The 24,403-nt window shown below is 39.7% G+C and overlaps 1 protein-coding gene and 1 long non-coding RNA gene across 4 annotated transcripts; one reads left to right on the top strand and one right to left on the bottom strand.

The window, feature by feature from the left end:
- Window positions 1–745: 745 nt before the first annotated feature.
- Window positions 746–23,353, bottom strand: LOC121913934 (homeobox protein SIX6). Of its 3 annotated transcripts, XM_042436793.1 has the most exons (5): window positions 23,061–23,353; window positions 15,515–15,747; window positions 4,645–4,706; window positions 2,757–4,083; window positions 746–1,565 (listed from the first exon to the last, which is right to left on the bottom strand). In XM_042436793.1, exons 4-5 carry the CDS (start codon window positions 3,326–3,328, stop codon window positions 1,400–1,402), a joined length of 738 nt encoding a protein of 245 aa, XP_042292727.1. In that variant the 5' UTR covers window positions 3,329–4,083; window positions 4,645–4,706; window positions 15,515–15,747; window positions 23,061–23,353; the 3' UTR covers window positions 746–1,399. The 3 variants fall into 3 exon arrangements, with proteins under 3 accessions (XP_042292727.1, XP_042292728.1, XP_042292726.1); XM_042436794.1 differs by lacking the exon at window positions 15,515–15,747 and having other exon boundaries at window positions 2,757–3,459; XM_042436792.1 differs by lacking the exon at window positions 15,515–15,747.
- Window positions 12,867–14,613, top strand: LOC121913935. The gene is made up of 3 exons (XR_006100405.1): window positions 12,867–12,997; window positions 13,686–13,836; window positions 14,092–14,613. It is a non-coding gene; the product is annotated as an uncharacterized LOC121913935 (long non-coding RNA).
- Window positions 23,354–24,403: the final 1,050 nt, after the last annotated feature.

Raw genomic sequence — 24,403 nt, forward strand, 5'->3', positions numbered from 1 at the left:
ATAATAAAAACAGTCTGTGACAGAAAATACTAGAGTAGAATTACACCAATAGGAAAAAAATATTATGGTGGATTTTCTTTGGGAGTGAAAATTTAATTTGAGGATTTAAATTTAAAGTTATTAGCCTGCAGTCAAATAAAACCTATAAAACAAAATTACATAATTTGCAATTACACTGCATGTGTGTATTAAATCAATCCAAATTCAGGCGCCAATTACATTGATTTAACCACAATTAATTTATGCATTTGCACCATGCACAGCCTGTTCTACATTATTAACCGGGAGGCTGTGTTTCTCTGGGAAAATGGACACTTGCACAGTGTAAGAAGTGGTGTTTTTTCCACACTGCCTGTGCTCCTCCGTGAGCAGAAATAAAGCCCATTTCCACAATCCGCTGTGTTTTGATGCCTATGATCTCTCTCGCAGATCATCCGGGTTAGTGAATCGGCCTCTCTGTGACCTCTCGCTGTCACCCTGCATTACAGGACGCAAAGCATGTTGGCCAATTAGGCCTCGCTCTAAAACGTGTCAGGGCGCACAGCACTGTGGCGTTATAATCACGAAAAGTTGTCTCTCCGTGAAAACACCCGAGAGGATTTTATAGCCTATTAGAACAATATCAAAATGTTCAATTGCATTCACCACTCTGCGTCTTTTTCCACAACCAAAAAATAAAAGACTAAACTGTAAACTCTCTTGATCAACAATTATTTTATTAAGTTATCTTTACTTTTTTTTTTCCTTTTACTGAAACACAATTTCACTAAAGCGCGCATGCTCAACAGGTTCACCTGTGTACAAGGTAAGTATTAAAAACACCAAGCAAATGAATATGAAATTCGAAGAGACAGAGCAGATCGTTTTTAAATAGGCAAATAAACATTATTTATAAAACTTTGAAAGTAAAGTAAAAATATCACAGTTCTTTTTCAACATGAAATACCCACAGAGAACAGCAGGTTAGGCGCTCGGATGCCTTCATCCCTTTTTTTTTAAATGTTTTCTTCTTTTTTTTTTACTTTTCATCTCGGGGCGTTGGTTTATTAGTCCGTGAAATATGTTTCGTCCGTATTAAGTTCAGTTATCCACACGTGGGTAAAACGCAAACAATACGAAAGTATAGGCCTAAAGGATAAAGACGGGCAGTCCGCCGCAGATCACAGATCTCCTCATGTTTTGGCAGCCGTCATATATCCTTGTATGTGTGTGTGTATGTGTGTGTGTGTGTGTGTGTTTGTGTCCGTGTGTGTGTATGTGTGTGTGTGTATGTGTGTGTGTGTGTGTGTGTGTGTGTGTGTTTGTGTTTTAACTCAACGGAGGCACTATGACTTGTTTTATTAGATTGTCTTTCACTCGTATCCCCTTTTCAATTCATCAAACACCGTCGATCTGCCCGTCAGATGTCACATTCACTGTCGCTGGAGGTGATGGAGATGGCCGAGGCGGCTGCTTTGCTGGACAGACTGGCCTCCGGACTGGACGAGTTCCCCAGACGGTCCACGGTGCCGTCCTCGTCCGCCAGGGAGCGAACCGAGCCGCCGGACAGGACCTGCTGCTGGAGCCTGCAGAGGACAGAGAGACAGCATGACATGAAAACCAGGACAGCTGACAGCGCGCGGTTTATTATTTACAGCATCATAATAAATATATATATATATCAGTGCATTCTGAAAACAAGAGAATGAAATGAGATGAGAAAATTGTCTTGCTGCAAAACAGTTTCTAGAGGCTCATTTTATTGACACATTTATGAAATGTAATTTTCTTCTGTCTGAAAAAACAAATACATCAGCGCACTGACACCATTTTCATTTTCTCTTTTAGAAAGTACTGAATATTGAACTAAATCAGTTGGAAATAGCTTTGCTACAGAGTGCACGCCTGAAAATATCAAAAATAAATACTGCTCTGATGGATTTTAGATTTTGTTCAAGTGCCACAAATAAAACTCAAATTGTTTAGCCTGATATATGATTTGAATATTACAATAAGTCAACACAAGATTTAGACATGAACCTCAGTATTAAAAATATTGCTTAAACCACTCAATGGAAAATTACAGGTTATTTTAGCTTTATTAAAGGTGACCAATACAGCTATGACTTCAACATACACTGCAACAGGCCTCTCAGATACAATAGTAATTAGCAATAACACCAAATTACCTTTTAAAGTACATTATTAATTATTATTATTATTATTGTTATTATTATTATTATTCATATCATTATTATAGCATTGGTCTACTGATGCAATAACAATCAACTAAGAGTAAATAGTACATTAATGTAGTTTACTCTTCATGTTATCCTGCATTGTTTTTCATCAGTATTGTGTTAAAAGTTAAAAAAAATTAAACCCATTTGTTCACAGCTTTGTTTTCAAGTGCATTCACGGAAATTATAGAAAGTCATTGTTGTATTATTGTCACCACAGCTGGCACACATTTCCTGCATTTCAGCTCCCTGAAAACACAATTTCATGATGTTTTAAGCGTGATTTGGGCCTATTAGAAAAGAAAAAAGCCCGCTGATTTTAGGATTACAGGATGATTCTGAATCTAATATCCAGAGACGTTGTGTCAGAGTTGAATGGCTGAACCCCATGTGGGTTACGGCCTATTTTACTATCATGAACTGACTGTCTGTTAAATTGCATGAAGCATATATAGAGTCAGGATGCATTGTGTTTTTTTTAGTTAGTTCAGGCAGCTATCATGATCAGAAACCATCCAAAAGATGCATGCAGCCTACCTGTTCTTCGCAGCCGCTGCTCTGTCTCTTTGTCTGCGATTTTTGAACCAGTTTCCTACTTGTGTGGGTGTAAGTCCTGTAGCCTGTGCAAGCTCCCTCTTTTTACTGGGATTCGGGTAGGGATCCTGCAAATACCATTCTCTTAACAAGTGCCGGGTTCTCTCTTTGAAGCAGTGGGTTTTCTGCTCTCCATCCCATATGGTTCTGGGTAGCGGGAACTTCTTCCGCACCCTGTATTTGTCCACCGGCCCCAGCGGGCGTCCCCGCAGCTTCTCAGCCTCCTGGTAGTGCGCTTCGAGCCACAGCGCCTGCAGCTTCGTGTGCGACTCTTTGGTGAACTTGTGGTTCTCCAGGATGTGGTAGAGTTCACGGAAATTGCCGGTGTGGAAGGCGACGACGGCCCGGGCCCTCAGCACCGACTCGTTCTTGTTGAGGACCTCACAGGCCGCCGGGGCGACGGGCAGCGACCAGAGGAAGCGGCCGAGGCGATCGACGTCCCCGCTCTCCTCCAGAGTCTCGCAGACCCCGGCGACCTGCTGGGGGCTGAAATTCAAGATGGGCAGCTGAAACATGGAGGCTTCTCCTGTGTTTCCCTCTCCCCCTCCTTTCTCCTCTCTCTCTCCTCCGCGTCGACTCCTTCTTCTCCCTCTTCTTCTTCTTCTTCTTCTTCTTCCCGTGCGCCGAGGCAATCCAAGGGACCCCCCTCCAAAAAAACAAGGCAATCCCAAAGTTACCGAACCAATCGTCTGACCAGCCGTGAAAAACGCAAACGCCAAAAAACGCCGCGGAGGAGGAACGATGCTGCGTGGGGAACCGGCTACCGCATCCTCAGGCTGGGCAAACTTGGCAGGCAAACGGCTGAGGGTGCAAGAAAATTAAAGCCGGAGCCGCGATGTATTTTTCAAGGTAGGCTGGGATTGAAAGTACGAAAGAATTAAAGCCGGAGCCGAGATGTATTTTTTAAGGGGGGAGAAAAAGACAGTCAAGCCCCCTCCGATGATTTCCTATTGGACTTGGCAGATTGGCTGCCTGGTTGCCATGGCTGCACGTCAATCACTGTCAAGTTCGGCCAATCAGGCGGAAAGGAGATCTCAGCACCTCCCTTCTCAAAAAAAATAATATAAACATTTTGACCTTTTTGCTTCGCGTCTTCAAACGTTTAGCTGCCCCGCCGTGCTTTGCAAACACCCTCTGCCTTTGTGTTACAGAAAGACTCTTCAGTCTATATAGTGAAGTGCAAACACGCTCAGCTCACTCTCCCTTTAGAGCTCTTCAAACAGGCTTTACCCTGCAAAATGCCACATCCATCCAGGCTCCCCTGTCCTGCCTTTAGGGGAAAATCAGTAGATAATATTATAGCAATTTTAGACAAAATATAACATTCCCAACAATTTACAATAACACTGTATCTGCAGACCCGATAAACTGCGATTTAAGGCAATCTTTTTAATTCACTTTAGTCCCACTGGGCCTATAATACTCTAATATTCACATATCATAAACCCATAGGGGGTTCTATAGCTAGAATTTTAATGTATGCCTTCATTAAAAAAATAAAATTAGCCTTTAGTTCGTTTTTTAAATATTCAAATGATTAAATGCCTATATCGTGTATCAATGCAGAAGTTAAACTGGTCAATATGTTCTTTATTTCAACAGGGCTGCGAATTTGCAGCCAACCTTGAACATGAGGCTTTCCGCATTTTTCAATCCCACGTAATCTTTAATTATTTATCATAATAAATTATATCAGACCTTAAGTTGTGATGATGCATGCTCTTTTATGGGGGGGCGGGAGCATGAATGGCCTAAATGCTTTTTTTCCTTGTTGTTTTTGAAAACACAGGCTAATTGATTGCTGTTATATTGGCAGCTGTGTTGTGTGTACCTTTTTATATACAGTAGCACCGGGCTCCATCACTGCCGACAGCTTCAGCGCAGAGAGGGAGGCTGTAAACATAGCAGAAGAGACACGTTATATTTGTGTATATAGGATTATCATGGCCCTGCCAGGCTACTCGGCTTTAGTATCAGACACACTCCGTTTTGTGCACAGGCTGATTTAGTAAATAAGAGGGCGGATAGATAGCGCAGATGGTTTGAAGTGTCGGGTCAGATTATTTCATGGCTGGATACAGTAGTAAAGTTCATTCTGACGGAAAAGCCTGATATTATTTTCACAGATACCCCCCCTCCTCTCTCCCCCCCCTTCGCACTCTCTCTCTCGCTCTCTCTCCCTCTCTCTCTCTCTCTCGTGCACGCGCACGCACGCATGCACGCACACAAGCCGCACAGAGCTGAATCCCCTTCTGGCTCTTTTTGCATGAATTATAGACTCATGATGCGGGGTTATGAAACGCCTTCTGCACAGGAAGCTGTTCATTCTCTTGCTGGTTTACTGGAGTCCGCATCATCATTGCATATTTAAAAAAAAAAAAAAAATCTTAATCCAGAAGCCAGATCTCAAAATTTGCATATCATGTTGATGTGGGCTATTTGTTTGTTAGAAATAACCCTGCTCTGACAAACAAATACAGCCTATTAGGCCTCGTCATTTTTATGAAATTTATTGTAATGTATTGAAGATAGTGGCCACTATGGAAGAAGAGCAATGAACGGATTATAGGATGATTAAAGAATTGTCTATCAGGGTCACCATTCATTCACCCATGCTATTACACCAGCCGGTAAATATAGGCTATTGGTAAATAAAGGATAAGACCTCCATCAGATGCAGCAGTGGAAGTAAATTGCGAGGGCGACTGACAAGGTGCTGGTCTGAAATATTTAGCTATCTGTAAATATTTCATCCTTGCAGGCTGCCAGTCCCAACCTAAATTTACAAGGACTCAGACTTTTTCTAGGAAGCGCGCATCAATAAAATATAGGCGAGTTTTTGACCTCTTAAACGGAGGGCTGGAAATAACAATTGCAGACTTTGCTCTGTAAGCAACACGTCTATAGCTTATAGGCACTGTTTAAACATTTATAAGACAAAAATATGTCCGGACACATTTTTTTCTCATAGTGAATTTGTGGCAGGTGTCTATGTTAAAAGTTTATCTTGTGGGAAGAGACGCCATTTAATTAATTCATTAATTTGTTCAAGTGATCTCATTTTATGTTTTTCTTTTCTCTATTTAATGTCCTTATTTACCTTCCATAATCTATGATATGAAATGCTAAATATGCTCAGTTGGTATAGGCTCTACTGTATCTTCATGAGTCCAGGCCTATGTCACTGTGTCAGGAGATAGTAGGCCTCCTGACACCAATATCTCCGCAGATTCAGCACAGCAACACAGTGGATCTCATTCAAACACATCCATTTTTTTTTTCTCTTCTTTTGTCCATTTGTTTCATGGATCCCACTGCCATCTCATCAGACAGTCCTCTGTCATACAAAACAGAATTTGATGCTGTTGTGTGTTTCTGTGTTAGACCTGTGGGTGATTTGCAGATGTCTCTTGTCTCTGTTTTTATTATTTTAATGAAGATTCACTTATTTATGTTTGTGTGTGTGTGTGTGTGTGTGTGAATGGTTATAACCACACATATTAAAATCTCTGAAAGATGAGTCTGGAGATCAGGTGAGGAAGATGCACGCTTGTTTAAATGAGATAGGGGTGTGAGGTAGGTGGTGGGTGAGGGAGGGGGGGGGGGGGGGACAAAATAACAGAAACACCTCACAATATAATCCAATCCAGAACAATAACACAAACTGAGGCCTGAAAAAGGAAATTGGATCAACACTTCTCTAATACAGCCGCAAAAAGAAAATACTGTATAATTGCAGGGTTATTGCCTTCGGCCTATATTGTCAGGTGTTCCTGTTATTTTGTCCACCCTCTGTAGATGTTAGACGGCAGCAGAACGCTTCTTAATTTAACCAATTGGAAGCAATATATATATTACAAGAAGTCCTCAGGGACAAAAAGAAAAAAAAATACAATTCAATGACCAAACTCTGCCTGCTGATGAAGATCATGAGATATTATCGAAAGCTCCACAAAAGCTAAACATTTAAGTGAGATTATTTGGTCAAGTGCAAGCACAAGAATGAACTTTGAATCTCGGAAATATGAATTGGCTTTCAAATGAAAGTAAAATAACACTACAATCTTGTTTATTATTGTGTATATTTTTTAACAAACCGTGAAGAACATTAAAGGCTCAGTTTCACTTCATGGACACAATCAGCATCTCTGCATTAAACAGTTTGAGAAGAAGCTTGTGGGGGAAAAAATGGCAAGATGGACATGTGTTTCTGAAGGTGTATGTCTGCAGCAGAAAGAGGACTACAAGGTGAAGAGAGGAATGATACAACACCGAGCGTGTGATGCACCCTGCTGCACACACACACACACACACGCTCACTTTTCTCTCAATTCACGATAAGAGACAAGTACATTTACTTTGTGTCATCATTAGCATGTAGCTGGGTCGTAGCTTGCCACGGGCAGAGGGGAGGGAAGGAGTGGGGAATAGTTACATGTGAACAGGCTGGAAATGACCCAGATTCCCTGGGATCACTGGAGCAGACGAGACGCTACAAGAGCCTGTCACCAACAGCCATCCTGCCACTATCCCATACAGACCTACACTACCTTTCTCTCTCTCTCCATCTGCCCTCCCCCGTATCACTGCTACTCTTCAACATCCATATTCAGCTCACAGAAGATGTATGCGAACAGGCGCACTAAAGAGTTTGCTTGCATCAAACATCGCTGGTAAATCTGAGATCGGAAACACATTAATATCACCTTAACTGTTACTGTAAATATCATTTGATGTGTCTGCGAAGCCTGTTTAAAGCACTTCAAGAGGAGGCAGACGGTGATGTAAAACAGTGCTACACAATGCTGATGTATGCTGTTGGTTGCCTGGGGCGGGTGGGCACTTCTGCTTGGCAAAGACGGAGGGATGCAAACATTGATGTGCAAGTGCACAGAGCTGCCTGCATGGCTCGAGTGTTTTTGTTGACTTCTCTCCGCATGACAGACTGTTTTAACTTAAAGTCAGCTGTCCCTGCACACAGGATTAACTTTCCAATTAAGATATCATGTCAGCAACATTCCCCATAACCCCTGGATGACCCGGATGTATTTAAAGGCCAGCCTCGTTGCAGCAGGACTTAAAGAGGAGTCACTTCGTTCATACGTTGCCTCGTGGCTCCAACAGTGACAGGAGGGTTAAGCCAAAGCTCTCTGAGAGTCGTGTTTTCAGACCCATTTGCCCTCGGGGCAGCACTAGCTCTCGACGCTGCGTTTAATCTGTGGATTTGTGGTAACAGAGAAGACTTCTTATCCAGTGACCCATTGGCCCCTAGTGTACGTAATCCAGTGCCTCTCTCTCTCTCTCTCTCCCTCTTTCTCTCTCTCTCTCTCTCAGTCACACAGCCCTGCTGACACGGATAGAGGAGAGCCAATGCACTGCAGCAGTCAGCGTGGGGGCGCACACACATGGCCGGCCCTGTCCTGACACACATACTCCTCCCCCCAAGCTTTTGTTTCACAGGGCACATATACACACAGCAGCACAGCCAAGAACACTGTTATTATAGTCAGTGCACGTGATATTTGACCTTATATCCACTAAGCCAATTCACACTAGCACGGCGTAGCTGTGTAATTCCATAATGCCTATTTCAAACGTGAGATTGACAGCAACTCCGAATATCCACAATGGAGTTTATACACAATGCTGCCATGAAAAGAAGAGTAATTTTACCGACAGAACAGTACATCGCATATACGCTGCGAGGCCACACAAAAGCGAGAGGGCCATTACACCTCGGTCAAAAAGATGTTCTGTTGTGTAACTCTCTGCCGTGTTCGTGCACGTGATGCCAGGCTTTATTAACCATCCGCGGCCTGAAAATGTAACTTGATTGAATTTTCATGCAATATAAAATGAGACCCTGTATCGAAGGTTTCCCAGAAACTCCCATGTTTCATGTCACCCCCCCTAGGTCGCAAATGTAAGTGAGAGAACTACGTTGCAAACAAACAAACACTGAGAGACTGAAGCTTGAATCCTTGACAGAAGCCATTAGGAATACCTTGAATCCGACCCTTTCCCCCCCTCTTTTTTCTCTTTCTTTTTTTTTTTGGAAACACATTTACAAAGCATGTTACAGAGTGCATGCAATTATTACATCCATTCCACTCTTGAATGCAGTCAATTTCTGGCCAGATAAAGGGCTAAATGAAAACTGGGGAGAGCACATGTTGCACACCGCCACTATATATTACCAGTGTTTGTGAGTATTTGTGTGAGAGGCAGAGCGATAGAGAGCAGAAATAGCAAATGAACAAATGCATGCATCACCAACAGCACTTGCACAACAAAGTGATTGTGTGTGCGAGGCAGCATTTCGCTGTTAGAGCTAAAATGCCACCCTGGTAATTATGAACAGTAAATCCTCTGTTCACACAAGTCATATAGGCTACAGCATGCTTGAAACTGAACACAGCAGTAAGTGATTTTCCACATGCCGAACATATATAAAATTGGCGTCCAGTGGTGTGCTTTTCTTTTCAATCACTCCTTGGTTTTCAGGCACAGTGAACTGCAACTGTGCAGTGATGGACGAACGTAAACTGTCCAAAATCGGTGTTTTTTAATGTCCGTAACAATGGTTCGGCACTGTATGAGAAGATATTTAACAAAATCAAGGAAAGCTTTTCAGTGAATGTGCTGTATTGATGCAGCTGCAGACGAACTGTCAAAACAGGTGGGTTGATTGAATGCTTGGTCTTTAGACCTTCCTCTGCAACCACCCACACACTATCTCTGTCTCCCTTTTTTCTATCTTATTCACTATCAAACACTTTACAATGCATCAGCTCTGCACTAGAAAGAATATCAGGGTTTTTTTTACATAACACCTCCAAAGATCCCAATCTTTAAATCTATTATGAGCGCATTGAAAGTTTCTGACTAAGTTTGTAATGGCATTATCATCAGCCTCTACGAATAGTTTTTCAGTTATTCAGCCTGTGTATGACAACAGGCAGGCAGTTATTTGCTTTTTGGTGTCTTGATTGTGTCTGTAAAGCCAGGGGAAGATTTAGTGATTTAGTGGTCCCAGGCAAACTCTGTCTTGCTTTATTTTCAAAATGCTGGTATTGGCAGTTATAGAAGAAGTACTCAAAACTTTTTTCTCAAGTAAAACTATTAATACTGCACAGTAAAAATACTGCAAAAGTAAGTCCTGCATTCAAATTTTTACTCAAAAGTGAAGAGTGAAAGAGAGGAATTATCAGCACAATGTACTTAAATTACTTAACTTGTGTTCAACGTGGAGCTTTTAATTCTTATATGATGCTGGATAGTTTAATCAATAACAGTGCATCATATTTCATTTGTTATATTTTGTGAGTAAAATCTGAACCTGCAATGTAACATTTATCTTTCAGGTAGTGGTACAACGTTTTCCTTTGAAGTAGAAGTATACAGTTGCATATTTTTTTAAGTGCTTTGGCGCCTTTTGTAAATTATTATATGTTAGAATAGTAACATAATTCAATATTTTTCTTATCTAAACATCATAATAAATCTATGGCTGTTTGGTGTCCTTGGGCCCCAGGCAGTTGCCTACCATGCCTAATGGTAAAGTCCACCCCTGTGTAAACCATGGAGAAAGTGCTTGCCTCCTCACTGTCTCTCCTCTCTATTCGTCACTGGTGGGGACAGTGGTCACCCGTAGAGCGTTTTAGGCAGCAGAAAAGCACTCCCTCCCACCCCCCAACCCCCCCAAAAAAACCTAACAAAAGAAAAAACAAAATCCTGTCCATGTCAGAGGATCTTGACAACACCCAAAGGTGACAGGAGTCAAAACTCATCATGGTCAGGAGGTCCTCTGGCACCAGGGAGCTACATGATGCGTGAGTCAGGGCACAGGTCACAACGCCGCAGCCATGCCGCCTGGGCCTCACCTCCACTTCACATTGTCTAAGAGCCTCTGCTCCTCCTAGTTACTGCATGCACACACACACACACACATAGATGACTGTCAATAAATGTCTCTTCTAGCGACAGACTTTGCTCTTTTGTCTGCAGTATAGCAGCTTTTTCATCAGTGACCTTTACACATAGTCTCTTTAGGATGTGTGTGATTTAATGTGTTGTATGTGGTGTAGAAAAGAAGCTTGTAAAAAAAGCAGCAGCTACATCACATACAAATACCTCTTTCTTGAACAGATATGGCACGCAGGATTAATTTCATGTATTTATTTGTATGTATTCCCCAAATAACTATCTACATATCTTCAGGCAATTCGACTAAGAAGAATAATAAACACAGAAGCCTGAATTGTATCCATTAGCTTGGGGTAATGATTCATACGAAGCCCCTCATAGTGCAGTGACATCACTCTGAGCTCAGAATTACTTTATAGTAAATGGTACACTCATCACTGCATTACACTCTCCACACTAAGGATCAAAAAGGCTCCTTTAAGGTGATTACTGTAAAAAAAATGGCTGTGATATCCACAGTAATTTACTGTGTTTCTGCACAGTTAATTATTGTGAACACTTTTGCAGTATAGTACTGTGTATTAGGCCTAAAACACAATAATCAACATAAAACTGTAGAAATAACAGTGGTGAACACAATACTGTAGAAAATCACAGTAAACATACCACAGCAGAAAATCACAGTAAACACTATACTACTGTAGAAAATCACAGTAATAGTCATACTACTACAGACACCATTATGTAACTGTAGAAAATCACAATAACCATTATACTACTGTAGAAATATATTCATACTACTGCAGAAACATTATGAAATTACAGTAACCATTATACTTATATAATGGTACCATTATAAAAATCACAGTAATACTCACACTACCGCAGAAACCATTATACTACTGTAGAAAATCACAGTAATATTAATACTACTGCAGAAACATTATAAAATTACAGCAACCATTATACTTATATAATGGTACCATTATAAAAATCACAGTAATACTCACACTACCGCAAAAACCATTATACTACTGTAGAAAATCACAGTGATATTAATACTACTGCAGAAACCATCATTTTACTGTAGAGAATCACAATAATATTCATACTAATAAAGAAAATCATCATGCTATTTTAATTAAGGTAGCAGCTGTTTTTTCCCTTTTGTAAAGAAAATCACTAATTTTAAGTTCCTAAGATACTTTTAAATAAAACCTTCAAATTAATGGTGCAAATTAAATTTAAATATTAAAAATTGAAATAATATTTTTTTATATGAATTCAAATACCTCAAGATGGCCTTGTTTCAGTTTTTATCAGGTCATGACAGGCTGTCTATGAAGTCATGAGCTGATTGGTTGAGCCAATGAAATGAATCACATGATCTGAAATTTGAACTGCGTTACTGTCAGTTTAGGCGCCAAAGTTCTTCACTGCAGCTGGTTTGGGACTCAACAGCTTTTTGGATTAACTACATTATTATTATTACTATTATTATTTTTACCTTAAAGTATTTTCTTTTTAAGAGTGCTTGTGTTCTTGTCTGTTTTTGCTTGGTGTAAAGTTGTCAGATGGTATCATTGATGGATATTGTAGACTTTCTGACATCCTACAGCTTTCTAACTTTACCAGTTAAAGGTGCAGTGTGTAGAATTTAGTGGCATCTAGCGAAACATATTTAGCAGAAATGGAATATAATATTCATAAGTATGTTTTAATTTGTGTATAATCCCATGAGAATAAGAATCATTGTGTTTTCGTTACCTTAGAATGAGCCCTTTATATCTGCATAGGGAGCGGGTCCCCTTCCATGAAGGCTGCCGTGTTGCACCACCATGTTTGTACAGCCCAGAATGAACAAACCAAACACTGGCTCTAGAGAGGGGCTGTCACGTTTTTCACAAGTTTCGCGGCTATCGTAGGTTCTCCCACTTGCTTGAAAGGGGAGGGGGGAGGAGTGCTCAGGTGGTTGCAATCTGCAACCTTACCACTAGATGCCACTAAATCCTACATACTGGTCCTTTAACATTTGACTGCAGACTACTCTGAAATTAAGGGCACAACAAACTTGGAATATTCATAAATCTGCACTGGAAGATATGGAAGACCACAAGTCCCCAAGAGTTTAAAATATTATATTTTTGATATGTGTGTGTATTTTTGCAGTGTGGACAGTGCACTTCTTGCAGCGTGGTGAGGAGTAAACAGTCCGGAGCAGCAGCAGCAGGAGTCACAGAGACATCACCAGCTGATCAGTAAGTGTCTTCACCAGTAAAACACTCAGTCCTGACTAACACCAGACATTACACCAAGCTAGTTTTTCTAGTTAAATTATTTACATTGATCTCTGGCTGCTCAGAAGTGTGTTGTGCTAACATTATTTCGTTAGCTATTGGTCTATTAGCTAACACAAATCCATAGTTAACCTGAGTGCATTGTGTTAAACTGAAATAGCTTCATGTTACAGTAAAAATCTAACTTGTCAACATACTTTAACGTTACAGATGTTAGCTTTGTATCTTCTGTGTTCATAGGGTATGTGAAAGCACTGTAACGTGTGTTTAGCCTGTGTCACCCCCTGGCTAACTCAGCACTGTTATCCCAGGTCATTAACATCACCCTGTTTTTTTTTATCTCTGTAACTTAATAATTAATTACTCTGAAGTTAGGTCTGATAGAGGTGGCAAAATGAGGCAAAGAAGAATATAGTCTACCACCAAATTGTGTGAAATTACTGTGTTCCAAGATGCTTTTGTATTTATTTTTGTATTGAGTCCTCTTTATCCAACTCTATCCAGCTGGATGTAGAGGTCGATGTAATTAGTTTCTACTCACACAAACAATGTTGTCTCTGTTGTGTAAGTTTCTTGGTTTTCACAGAGAAAATAGCATTTCAGGTAATAGAATTGTTGTCAATTTCAGTGTTTGACTATAACTCATCAGGAGAACCTGAACCTGAGATCCTATGTTCAACCAAATGGATGCTGTTGATGGGGACCTGACTTCATCACCACTTGGCTGTCCTCTTCACATTTTACTATACACTGTTGAATATCATGAGGAAATGACGACATCGCTGGAGTCTGTTCAAAAGGTATTGCTCACCAACGTTTTTACATCACATCTTATTTCCTTTAGATTCTTTTTATTTGCATTTTCCCCATGATTTCTAAGATTGCTATTTAGATGTCTTTAAAAGTTTTTTAGTGTAGGTAATTAAAATCTTGTTGGGTGTAACCTATTCTACAAAAGTTTGCTTCTATGTTAGATTGTCTTAAATTGCATGTTTCGATCATACCTTGGGTATTACACAGACAGTAAAACATTTTAATTTTTCTGTCATCTACAGTAGCTGTCATTCAATTTGATGAAGAACACAAAGCAGCAGTGCAAAGTCTTTTGACCCAGCGGACTTGTGTTACAAAGTGAACCGAGGTGGGCTTTTGAACTCTTTACAGACAACTACACATCCACAAACACCATTTTAAAAACTCTATGGACACCTGCCTACCCTGGTGACATGACATGATCTCCTACAGTTGCATATCCATGTTCAGATTAACCAAGAGTATTTTGTTTGAAGGAAATTAGTGTCTAGTATATTGTCAAGTTCAGTGATTTGATTTTCTTTTTACTTGTAGTGGGCTTAAGAAATTACATCAGTTTTTTTTTGATGAAGATTTGTTTAACTGTGGTTACAGATTTAAACAAGCTTTTTACATATTGGATTTTTAATGTTGTCTTTGTAACATTTGCTAATGTTTGTAATATATATATTTGAAAACTTTGTTGACCTTTTGAGTTACAGAATGATTTTAGAGGACAGAAAGTTGGTGCTGTGTTTATATTTACAGTAACTTAACTGGCAGCAATTGACAAGTAACTTAATGTAAAATCAATTACAGTAAGTTTCTTATCAATTGCTGCCAGTTAAGTTACTGTAAAAATCACAGTAAGTTTCTGACAGTGTAGTTTCTGTAAAACAGAATTGTTTCCTATACTTGTTCCTTGTGTTTTATTAGCGCAAACCACAGATGAGCAGCAATCTGTGAGCCATAGCCAGGCTTAGGTCTGTGAAGAGCCTCTGTGTACAATGCGGCACAATTACACTCAGTGTCCATTGAAAAATGAAATGTTTTTCATTGGCTGAGGTTGTTTTTTTCAGTCAAGGAGTGGATTTTTTATCCATTAAATACAGTTTAATGCAAAATAAAAGGTTTCTATCTGCAAACATAGATTCAGCATATTGTAAAATATGGTCAGTGCACACAGATTTGGGCCAAACAAATTCTGAAAAAGTGACAGATTATGTTCAGACTGGTGTAACATGGATATGAATGAGCCCTAAATTAGATCTATAAGAATCTACTGGCTAATCACACATGGGAGCACCAACTCAGAATTGGGAGTTGTTTCCACTACAGGGGGCAGAGGCCAGGGATATGCTGGATTTCCAGAGTCTTAATGTCTGTCAGCTGTGCTTTATTGATGGCTTATGTCAAATGCCATTCTGACAGAGCTCATTAGGATGAAGGGAGTCGTCTAGGTAGAGGCAGGAGAAGGCAGAGCTGGCGAGCTGCCTGATCACTGTGTGCACATAGCTCACCACTGTACCTAGAGGGTGATGCCTCTGACAGGAGTTAGCTGACAGGGCTATCTGTGTGTGTGTGTGTGTGTGTGTGTGTGTGTGTGTGATACACAGAGAGTGGTGAAGGAGGGGGATGGGGGAGAGAAAGTATATGTGTATGTGTTCATGTCATTGCTTGAGTTACCCAGTGTCACTGAGCAGGTCCCTGCTTGATGCCACGACTCCAAACACAACTGACAGGCTGAGAGTCATCTCGCTTTCGCCACTCACACGTACTCAAATATTTATCCATGCGCAGCCCTCTCAGTGCACTGCGTGGCATCAGCAGTCTTGTGCTACAAGGACAAGGCCCTGTGGAGACTTCAGAGACCTTGAGAAGATGAGTCAAATGATTTCCTCACTGGTCCCTGCCCTTCTCTGTTGCACAAAAAATATATTATCTTGCAATACCTTTTTAAGAAGACACAAATATTACATTTCATTTGCAACTGGATTTGGAATGCATCTCGTTTGGGGAAAAATATACTTTACACATCATCATTCAGTGAATACGCTTAAATAACCAGCAGCCGGAGTCTAATACTATTCTAAATAGCCGAATCCATATCTGCTATGGCCAGCGGCACTGGTGATGAGCTCAGACTGTTATGTGACATCTTAATATACTGATTAAAAATGCATGTTCGGAGGGTAAGCAGAGGGGTGCTCTGGGTGCTCCTGCCAGGGAAGATTAAATCATTCTACTTAACAGACACTCTGAGGATTCGGGTCAATGTAAATGAGCAAGCTATAAGACACCAAAGTCAGCAGTGGATTTTTCAAACGAGGCTAAAATAATATCATAGAAAAGAAGAGGATATGATCAATAAAAGTCCTGGCTGTGAGCCTTGGTAGAGGCGAGCCGTGGTGATGTTGATACGGCAGTGTTAATTCAGACGCTGAAAGCAGCCCAAGCTCAGTTTGGTTCCATTAACATTTTCTTTTCATTCAGCCCAAGAAAGAAAAAAAAAATCCATATTGAAATCAGCTATGAAGGTTGGATTATAAATGTATCAAAGAATTGAATGTACGAGTCATGTAAGTGCTAAAGAATGTGATATACAAGTATGTTTGTGGACTCATCAGCATCCAGTGTCATTAAAGTGCTGCCAAAAAGTTTGGCAAGCTGCAGCACATCAGCACTGACAGCAGCAGGGAGCCCGAGCCAGTAAAACCTGAGACGGTGTTAATGCCACCTTGGCTTGGAAGTTGTAGGGAGCCCGGCCAAAGAGATGTGCTGGATAATCCAATAAGATAAAATAAACAACCATATAGGCTTTGAGCTGAGATAATCGATAACTATTTCCATTTCTTTGCCAGATACACACTTTTTCACACACATATAGACTGACCAAAGCCAAGTACTAAACACATGATGAAATATGAGAATATTTGTACAACCTAACGGTGAATGAAAAGTCTCTGAAATCAAGTTTTACAGTTAAAATAACTAAAGTTAAAATAAACACTGTAAATGTAGAAAAATAATCAAACTAAAAAGTCATGAGAACAGAAAATAGTCCCATGCAGTGCACATAGCTCTACAATGATTTAGTTATGTTTAGATGTCTAAAAACTTAATTGGTTAAATATTTAATTTATTAAATATTTCACATCTGCAATGCTGACTCATTCTAATGGTTAAAATTTTATTATCCATATTTAACACCTAACAAATAACAAAATAATACTTCTAATTTGCTCATGAATATCAAACACTTAATTAAAATGAATGTTAAATTTTCTGTTGTTTTGTAGATTCCAAGGCTGATCTAAAAATAAAGAGTCAAAGCTGAGGCAAAATTCACTGAAAATCTTAAAGAGTCCAGATAATTTACTGGAATATTTCCAGTAAGGTCACAAACATCTTCACTCCTTATTATATCAAAAGCAACATATACAAACTACTCTGTTTCCACAGCTTCCAGGAGCTACATTGAGGGTTATTTTACTATCAAATGTGAAGCCTATATCCTGTTTCAGACAATTTGTTGGCCTCCTACATATAAAAGGAAGCTATTGTATACAGTATCTTTCTTCTTTTTGTGCCTTGGTGGGTTCCTGACAGTTTTTAGCATCACCATTTACAATCTTCCAAATGCTTTTAGAAACACTGACTGTCATGGCCTTGTGCTGAATAATACAGCTTTAGAGAGAGCAGGGGAATTTTCCTCAGGGCACAGGTGTGCCCTGATAGTCTCATAAGCCCCGGGCAGCACAAAGGAAGAAAGATGCTTTCTTGGTAAAAAGGAATAGGGAGGCACGAGGTGGAGAAACAGATCAACAATGGCTTTTTCGTTTGGGTGTATTTGGTTTTGACCTTCAGAAAGAGCTTGAAATAAATGTGACACTGCGGGGGAAATCAAAAATCCCGATGACCCTGAATTTCTACACCCTACGCTGGCATGGAATGAATAAGTGATGTTCAAAGATGATGGGGAAAAAAAAGTCTAATTCTGAAAGTGTAATACATTTTCAGACAAACGGGGAGACGAAGTGTGCGGGTTATGCCTCTCCACAATCTGCAGCACCAGCAGCCACAGTCATTTCTTTTTATGTATTCATACTCTCGAAGACAGATGCAAAAAAAAAAAGAAAAAAAAAATACATAAAGCATGAAGCCTATCGTGCATGTGACTGTGACTCAACACTGACAGCTTTGTAAACATTAATGTAAAACCTACTATTATTAAATCAATCTCTTATGAAGCTTAAATCTGCTCAAGAGCAGTAAAATACTATTTGTGGAAAATTAAGAAACTGCTTAAACTCTTCTTCTCCATTTCTACCACAGTCTGAACTTGTGTCTGCAGATAGTCCACTGAAAGGGCCAGTGTGTGGCTGCATGGGGCTGAGATGCTTGACATGCGGTGACGGGGTTGACAAGGTAAGTGGTCAGACTGCTAAGTCAGGCGGTCAGGAGATAGACAACACACTTGTCGAATGAAGAGAGAGCTGAGGGAAGTGTTTGCTCAGGAAAATTCAATGAGTCTGTCAGAAAAAATCGAAATAACCTCCGTATTTGCTCTGATTATCGGCTGAATTTCGATTTCAACACATACAAACTAATCCTTGCACATATCTCGGATTGTATTTGAAAATATCAGGATTTCAAATGGCAAATCTCCCAAGCAGCGATGCCTGTAGGGAGGTGGGGGTTCAGAGAAATCCTGCCTGTCCTTGTGTGTCACTTACCAGCCCCAGGAAAAGACTTTTTTTTTTTATGCTGATAGCGCAAAGTGTCTCCATGAGGCTAATGCTTTATGTCAGATTCTATACTAACTAGCACATTAGAAAGAGGCAATCCACCTTTACTTTTCCCATAAAAGCATTTTTTTCTTTTCCCACAACACTTAGCAGTAAAGTTTCTAAAGTATCGACACAGTTGAAAGCTGATGACTGGGTTCTTAGTAGGTGCTAGAGGTGTACTGTAGAATCCTCCATGATTCACCCCGTTTTGTCTATTTTCTCTTCATTTTATTATCTACACTTCAGCGACGAGGAGGGCTAGACAAGTGAATTGATGGGAGGGTGGAGCAGAGAGGGAGGGGGGGGGGCGGGGAGGGGGTGATAAGGAAGAAAACAAAACAAAAAGGAAAACAGACAAGGAGTGCCAAGCTCTGAAAACTGGCATGCTGCAGTTGTATGTCAGTCACCTAGCAACAAGTCCTCCCCATCACTTACCCCCCGCTTCCCTGTCTCCCGCTGCGCTCTCTAATTCAACAAATCTGCTCAGAATGTATGGCTGCTCTTCTAACAAAACGCATTCTGCGCTGGGGGCTAAGGATGTGGGCCTCCGCTGAACACGCCACTCAGCTGCCCATTGACCACCGGGGCCTTTCTCTGCACACACTAAGGAGCGAGGGACAAAGACCCTGAAAGCAGGGGCAGCTCCACAGAGAAAACATTTGCTTGTAATTGTGTTTGACTGCATAATGAAAATGATGTTCTTTTTTAATTTGGGCTTGTTAAGGCCACACTATTTTCCTCTGGTCACCTGATTATTGTAAAGAAGCACCCCCTCACTTGCCCTATGGGGCACAGAGGGGGGAAATATTGAAAATGGCCCAAAGACCTCCCCTCTCTTTACTTTAACCCCTCTTGTGTTTCAAGTGTTCTCTGGCAAAAACATAAATATGTAGTCCCTGTTCATTACAGGATGGAAGAGTATGCTAGATTGAGTTTTTTCTCTTTTTTTTTTTCCTCCCGAGAAAGGATAATGACAGCGAGGCGCACACACACATGCACACACACACACACACATACACAAATGGGAGTGCTGCCATGCTTGCCCTGAGTTGTGAAGCATTGAGAAGGTTAGCATTCCTGGTGCTACTTCAGTGAAACAGACCATTAGTGGGAGCATTGGGCTAGCACCCAAAAGAGTGCTTCAATGGACACATTCACATCCAGTGATTATTTGCATTTTTTAGCCCCTTATTTCCTGTTTTATTGACGTGCGTTTTCCACATTCTCCTCTTTTTTTCTCCTCGCTGCTCTCCTGTGGCAAAGGTGAGCGGCATTCAGGTAAATGTCGAATGTTAATAATTTAACTCTCACATCTCTTTGTCGAGTCCTGTCACGTTACATATATGATTCGACGTGTTTTTGAATTCTTCAAGGTTTCCCCGTCACCCTCCCTATGGACGAGCTATTCAGTGATTTAATTGGTTTAAGTCGGGGTCCAATTTCCACAGTCCTCTCCGGGAAACCCCTTGATAAAGCACGATTCTGCCGAGAGATCACAGGTGAGAAAAAACGGGGCTGAACTCTGCACGCTGATATTCAGGTGTATTATTTAGGCATCTATGTCTGAGGCCTGGATGGGAGGGCCGCTTCTGTAACCCTGACGCTGAACTGTAGCCCTCCAGACAAACCGCAACATCGTTTTCTGCAGGTGCAACATAGGATTCATTCATGATCCCGGCTCATGTTATTGATTTTCACAGTGCTTATAGAATTTATAGAATTACATGATATATGAAGACGTCTTCCAGCATGACGCTGAGAAGCACATCAGGCAGCGCTCAACATCCGCCTGCTATTCACTGCTGTCCTGGTTATCATCATATATATCATGTATATTTGGATGAGGGACTGGCTGATATGCATTAAACCTTCTATCATTGTATATTTAACTTTGTATCACAAAAACAAAAAAAAAAACACTCAGTTGCCAGTTTATTAGGTACAGTCTTGCACATCAGCCTTGCAATAAAATGTTACCGTTATGAAGGTTATAATGTGAAACTGTTTTAAAGAAGTGTTTATGGTCAACTTTATGGTCAATTTGGTGGTATTTCTTGTATTTTATTTACTACATTTATAGCTCTAACTGTAGATTAAGGATTAGAAAGACAATTCAGGCACCACAGACTACAGGACCCAGATGAATAACCCTCATGAAGGTAGTGTTTACTGCAGGGCTGCTGTGTAGCTCAGTGGACTTAACAAACTGAGGCCATACTGTACTGTGATACAGTACCTTTTCTGTCATTTCAATTAAAAAAAACATTTATAGGTAAAATCTGCTAGTGAGAATGTGTGTTTTTAGGGTTTCCACTAACTATTATTTTCATTATCGATTAATCAGTCGATTATTTTCTCAATTGATCAATTTTTTTGTTCAGTCGATAAAATGTCAGAAGATGGTGAAAAATGTCAACCACTATTTCCCAAAATCCAAGGTGACGTCCTCAAATTTCTAGTTTTGACCCGACCAAAGATATTTAGAGGACTAAAGAAACCAGAAAATATTGACATTTGAGAAACTGGAATCAGTGAATTTGGAGATTTTCTTCCTAAAAAGTGACTCAAAACGATGAATCCATCATCAAAATAGTTTCAGATTAATTTAATTGTTGGTAACTAATCGATTAATCAACTAATTGTTGCAGCTATAATATTTTTGACTAATCCAGTGAATTAAATACTTGACAAATCAAAGTACTATGTAAATCTAAAGCTCATAAGGAAGTCCTGCTGTAATGCAACCTAAGATATTAAAATGAGAGCTACCTTAGTAGAAAATATAGTGAAATCTACTCATAGACAACTCTGTCTGTGTAAATTATTATCACACAGTCTTAATTTATGAACTAGAGGATTTCACACAACATGATCAGATGAGTTTCTTCCTGTGGTTGAGATTCAAAGCAAATCTCTCATGTCATCTAAACTTGGCCTACATTGTGGGAATTGAGCAGGTGTAAAAAAAAAAAAAAGAAGAAGAAGAGGAAGAAGAAGAAGGGTTGAATAGTCTGCGGGGTCAGATGGGACTGACTTAAGTTGAAGGATCCTGTCAGACTGGAGTGGCTGGAGGGCCTGCGGTGACACCCACCTCACACTATAGATTAACAAGTTTCACCACCACACTGACGAGGCCCTGTTTCATTTATTTGTTTTTTTTTTTCCAAGTGTCAGCAAGCGAGCGTGTCTGTCTGTGGGTATTTTCAGGACTTTCACCATAAGGACCCCAACTTTGACACCAATTAAAGAGATTATGTCTTAAGATGAGAGGAAAACTATAGCCGTGTGTTACCACGGCAATTGCTTTTGACAAGGTCACAGGGTACCGTGCAACAGTGCATGACCTCAACAGGCAGCTGCTGATTTTACTGGGATGAGAGCAAACACAAAGAAAACGATAACTTAACAGACTCTGGGGCACAATGTATGAAATATTAGCCAGTGCTTACAGATAGATGAACTTTCTACCTCTGTGAGAAAAGAATGTGATTATCTGATGGCAAAAAAATATTTAAAAATATGAAGTTATTAAAGTGCAGAGAGAATTTAGTATGATGTGGTGTAATGTAGCACCCAATAATGAACTTTACTGAGCTTTCCTACCCGTAAGACATGTCTCCTTCCAAAGAAGTCATCATTAGATGACTAAAATTGCAATATAACTTGCATTCTGCCTGTTTATGCAAATATCTTTATAGTAGTTTGTTTTAGGTTTTAACGATTTTCTCTCTGATTGTTTTAAAAGTGTTGGTGCAAAGGAAAACTGTCAGTTTGGGTGATTTTACTGGATTCTTTGGAACTTGGTGCAAAAGTGACAGCTGCAGAAAGGGCTCTAATGCAACCTAGAAATGCAGCTTATGAAACAGAAATGACAACTGAATGTTACTCCAGTCTATTATTGCTTAATGAGAATAACAAAATTAAGCCATGATTAAGCCTTTTTAGTTTCATGTTAATTTCTCTGACCTCCCTGCGCCCTTTTTATGAGTTATAACTGCTAGTTTTAATACTTGTAAAATCAAAAATAAATGATACATAAAGACACAAACACTAAAAAATTAAACCAAACGAAATATGGAGCAAAGCTGAATGATGTGACATTTTTAAAAAAGGACAATTTATTTATTTAAAAAACAGTAACATGCACAAAAGCTGCGTCATTTTGAATAAAGCGTCAGCCTGCGGGTTTTTAGTACTTTATTGTCTCTTATTTAAGTAACTGAGTAAATAAATAAATAAATAATAAATAAATAAATAAATAAATAGTTATGCAACAGGGGAAACACGACTGTCACGACACTAAACCAGAATAATGCAATTCACAGCACTTGAAGTAACCCGAGTTAAAGTCTGGTTTTTGCTGTATGTTCGCTACATATTTAACCTCTAGCTCATTTTTGTGTCTTTTTTTCCTGCAAGTTTCTGAGTTTGTGATTTCCTACCTGGTCGTTGGAGGGCAGGTTCATTTTGTGCCAACAGGAGGAAACTCAGTGGCCTCCTCCTCCCTCCCACTCTGTATTTTCTTCTCTTTTTTTTGCGTGTTTTCACGTTAATTGGCAGCAGTTGAACTGTGAGCCGTAAATCAAGAAGTGCGGAGTGTATTAATGAGTCGGACCACCCAGGAAAACTATTTTCTCTGCACTTTCTTAGCGGACAATGTGAGGATACTCGAGTCTGCCATGCTCTGAAAACCATGAATGAACATTCACAAGAGCAGTGCTCCCCTGCTGCCACGTTTCCAGCAGGCCAAGTACTGATTAAAGTTTTTCAAAAAAAAAAAAAAAAGAAAAAAAAAAAGGTGAAGTATTCCGGACAAAACCAGAGATCATTTTATTTGTTGAAGTTAGGGTCCCTGCATGAGTGGAGCATGAAGCTGAGACATTAACAAATTACAACTTGAGCTTCAAGCTTCAATTTATAGGGAAAAAAAATAGGCTAAATTAAAATATGTGCAAACCTTTGACCAAATCTATAATTTGCACTTGTTGTGGCAAAAATAGCTCCAAAAAACAGAGCATGTATTAAGGCTTCTTTTTGTCCAAGAATAGTGCAAATTATTTTAATCACATTTTGCTAATAAAAAGCAATATTTATCAAATATTAAATGTAACAGAAAAGTCACGCAGGTTGCATGTCGTGATATTCTACATGCTTATACCCAGTAAAAATAAATACATTTCCATTTGTAACTCCTTTAAAAACCTGCAAAAAAAAAATCTTGCTATAAATAAATGTTTTTCTTCACAAGAGAGGACCCGCTGCACTGAAAGTAGTGCTTAATTGTCTTCCATTATGAAACCTCACAAAGCTAGACCACTGGCTACTAAAATACCAAGGTTAATCTTGATTAAATGTCTTTCCAGGGTACAAAAAGCATATTTTACATAAAACATCCTTCAAGGGGATTGAAGCATGATGTTGAAAAAAAATATATATATAAAATATTGCTGATGGCAAGGCCAAGCATCCCAACTCTCAAATGAAAGGTATCAAGGTAGAAGGTATAAAAGGTAGAAAAAACCATTACAAATCAACATACCACTAAAACGGCTTCATCTGCCTCCCCATTATCTTTCTCCCCAATTCAAGTCACACCTTAGCAAGCCAAAGCTGCAACTTTAATCTTTCCTTAAAGCACATTTTAGGATTTTCAGTGCATATACAATATACTTTAACATTTTCTGCTTTTGTGCCCAGCATTCATTGATAAAAGAGAAGTTTGTAAGAAGCAGTCTAATAGGCTAAGTGCTGTTGTAAAAGGTCAAATTAGACTAATATTATTCTC

This window comes from Thunnus maccoyii, chromosome 16, assembly GCF_910596095.1.
Source record: "Thunnus maccoyii chromosome 16, fThuMac1.1, whole genome shotgun sequence".
NCBI classification, from domain to species: Eukaryota; Metazoa; Chordata; class Actinopteri; order Scombriformes; family Scombridae; genus Thunnus; species Thunnus maccoyii.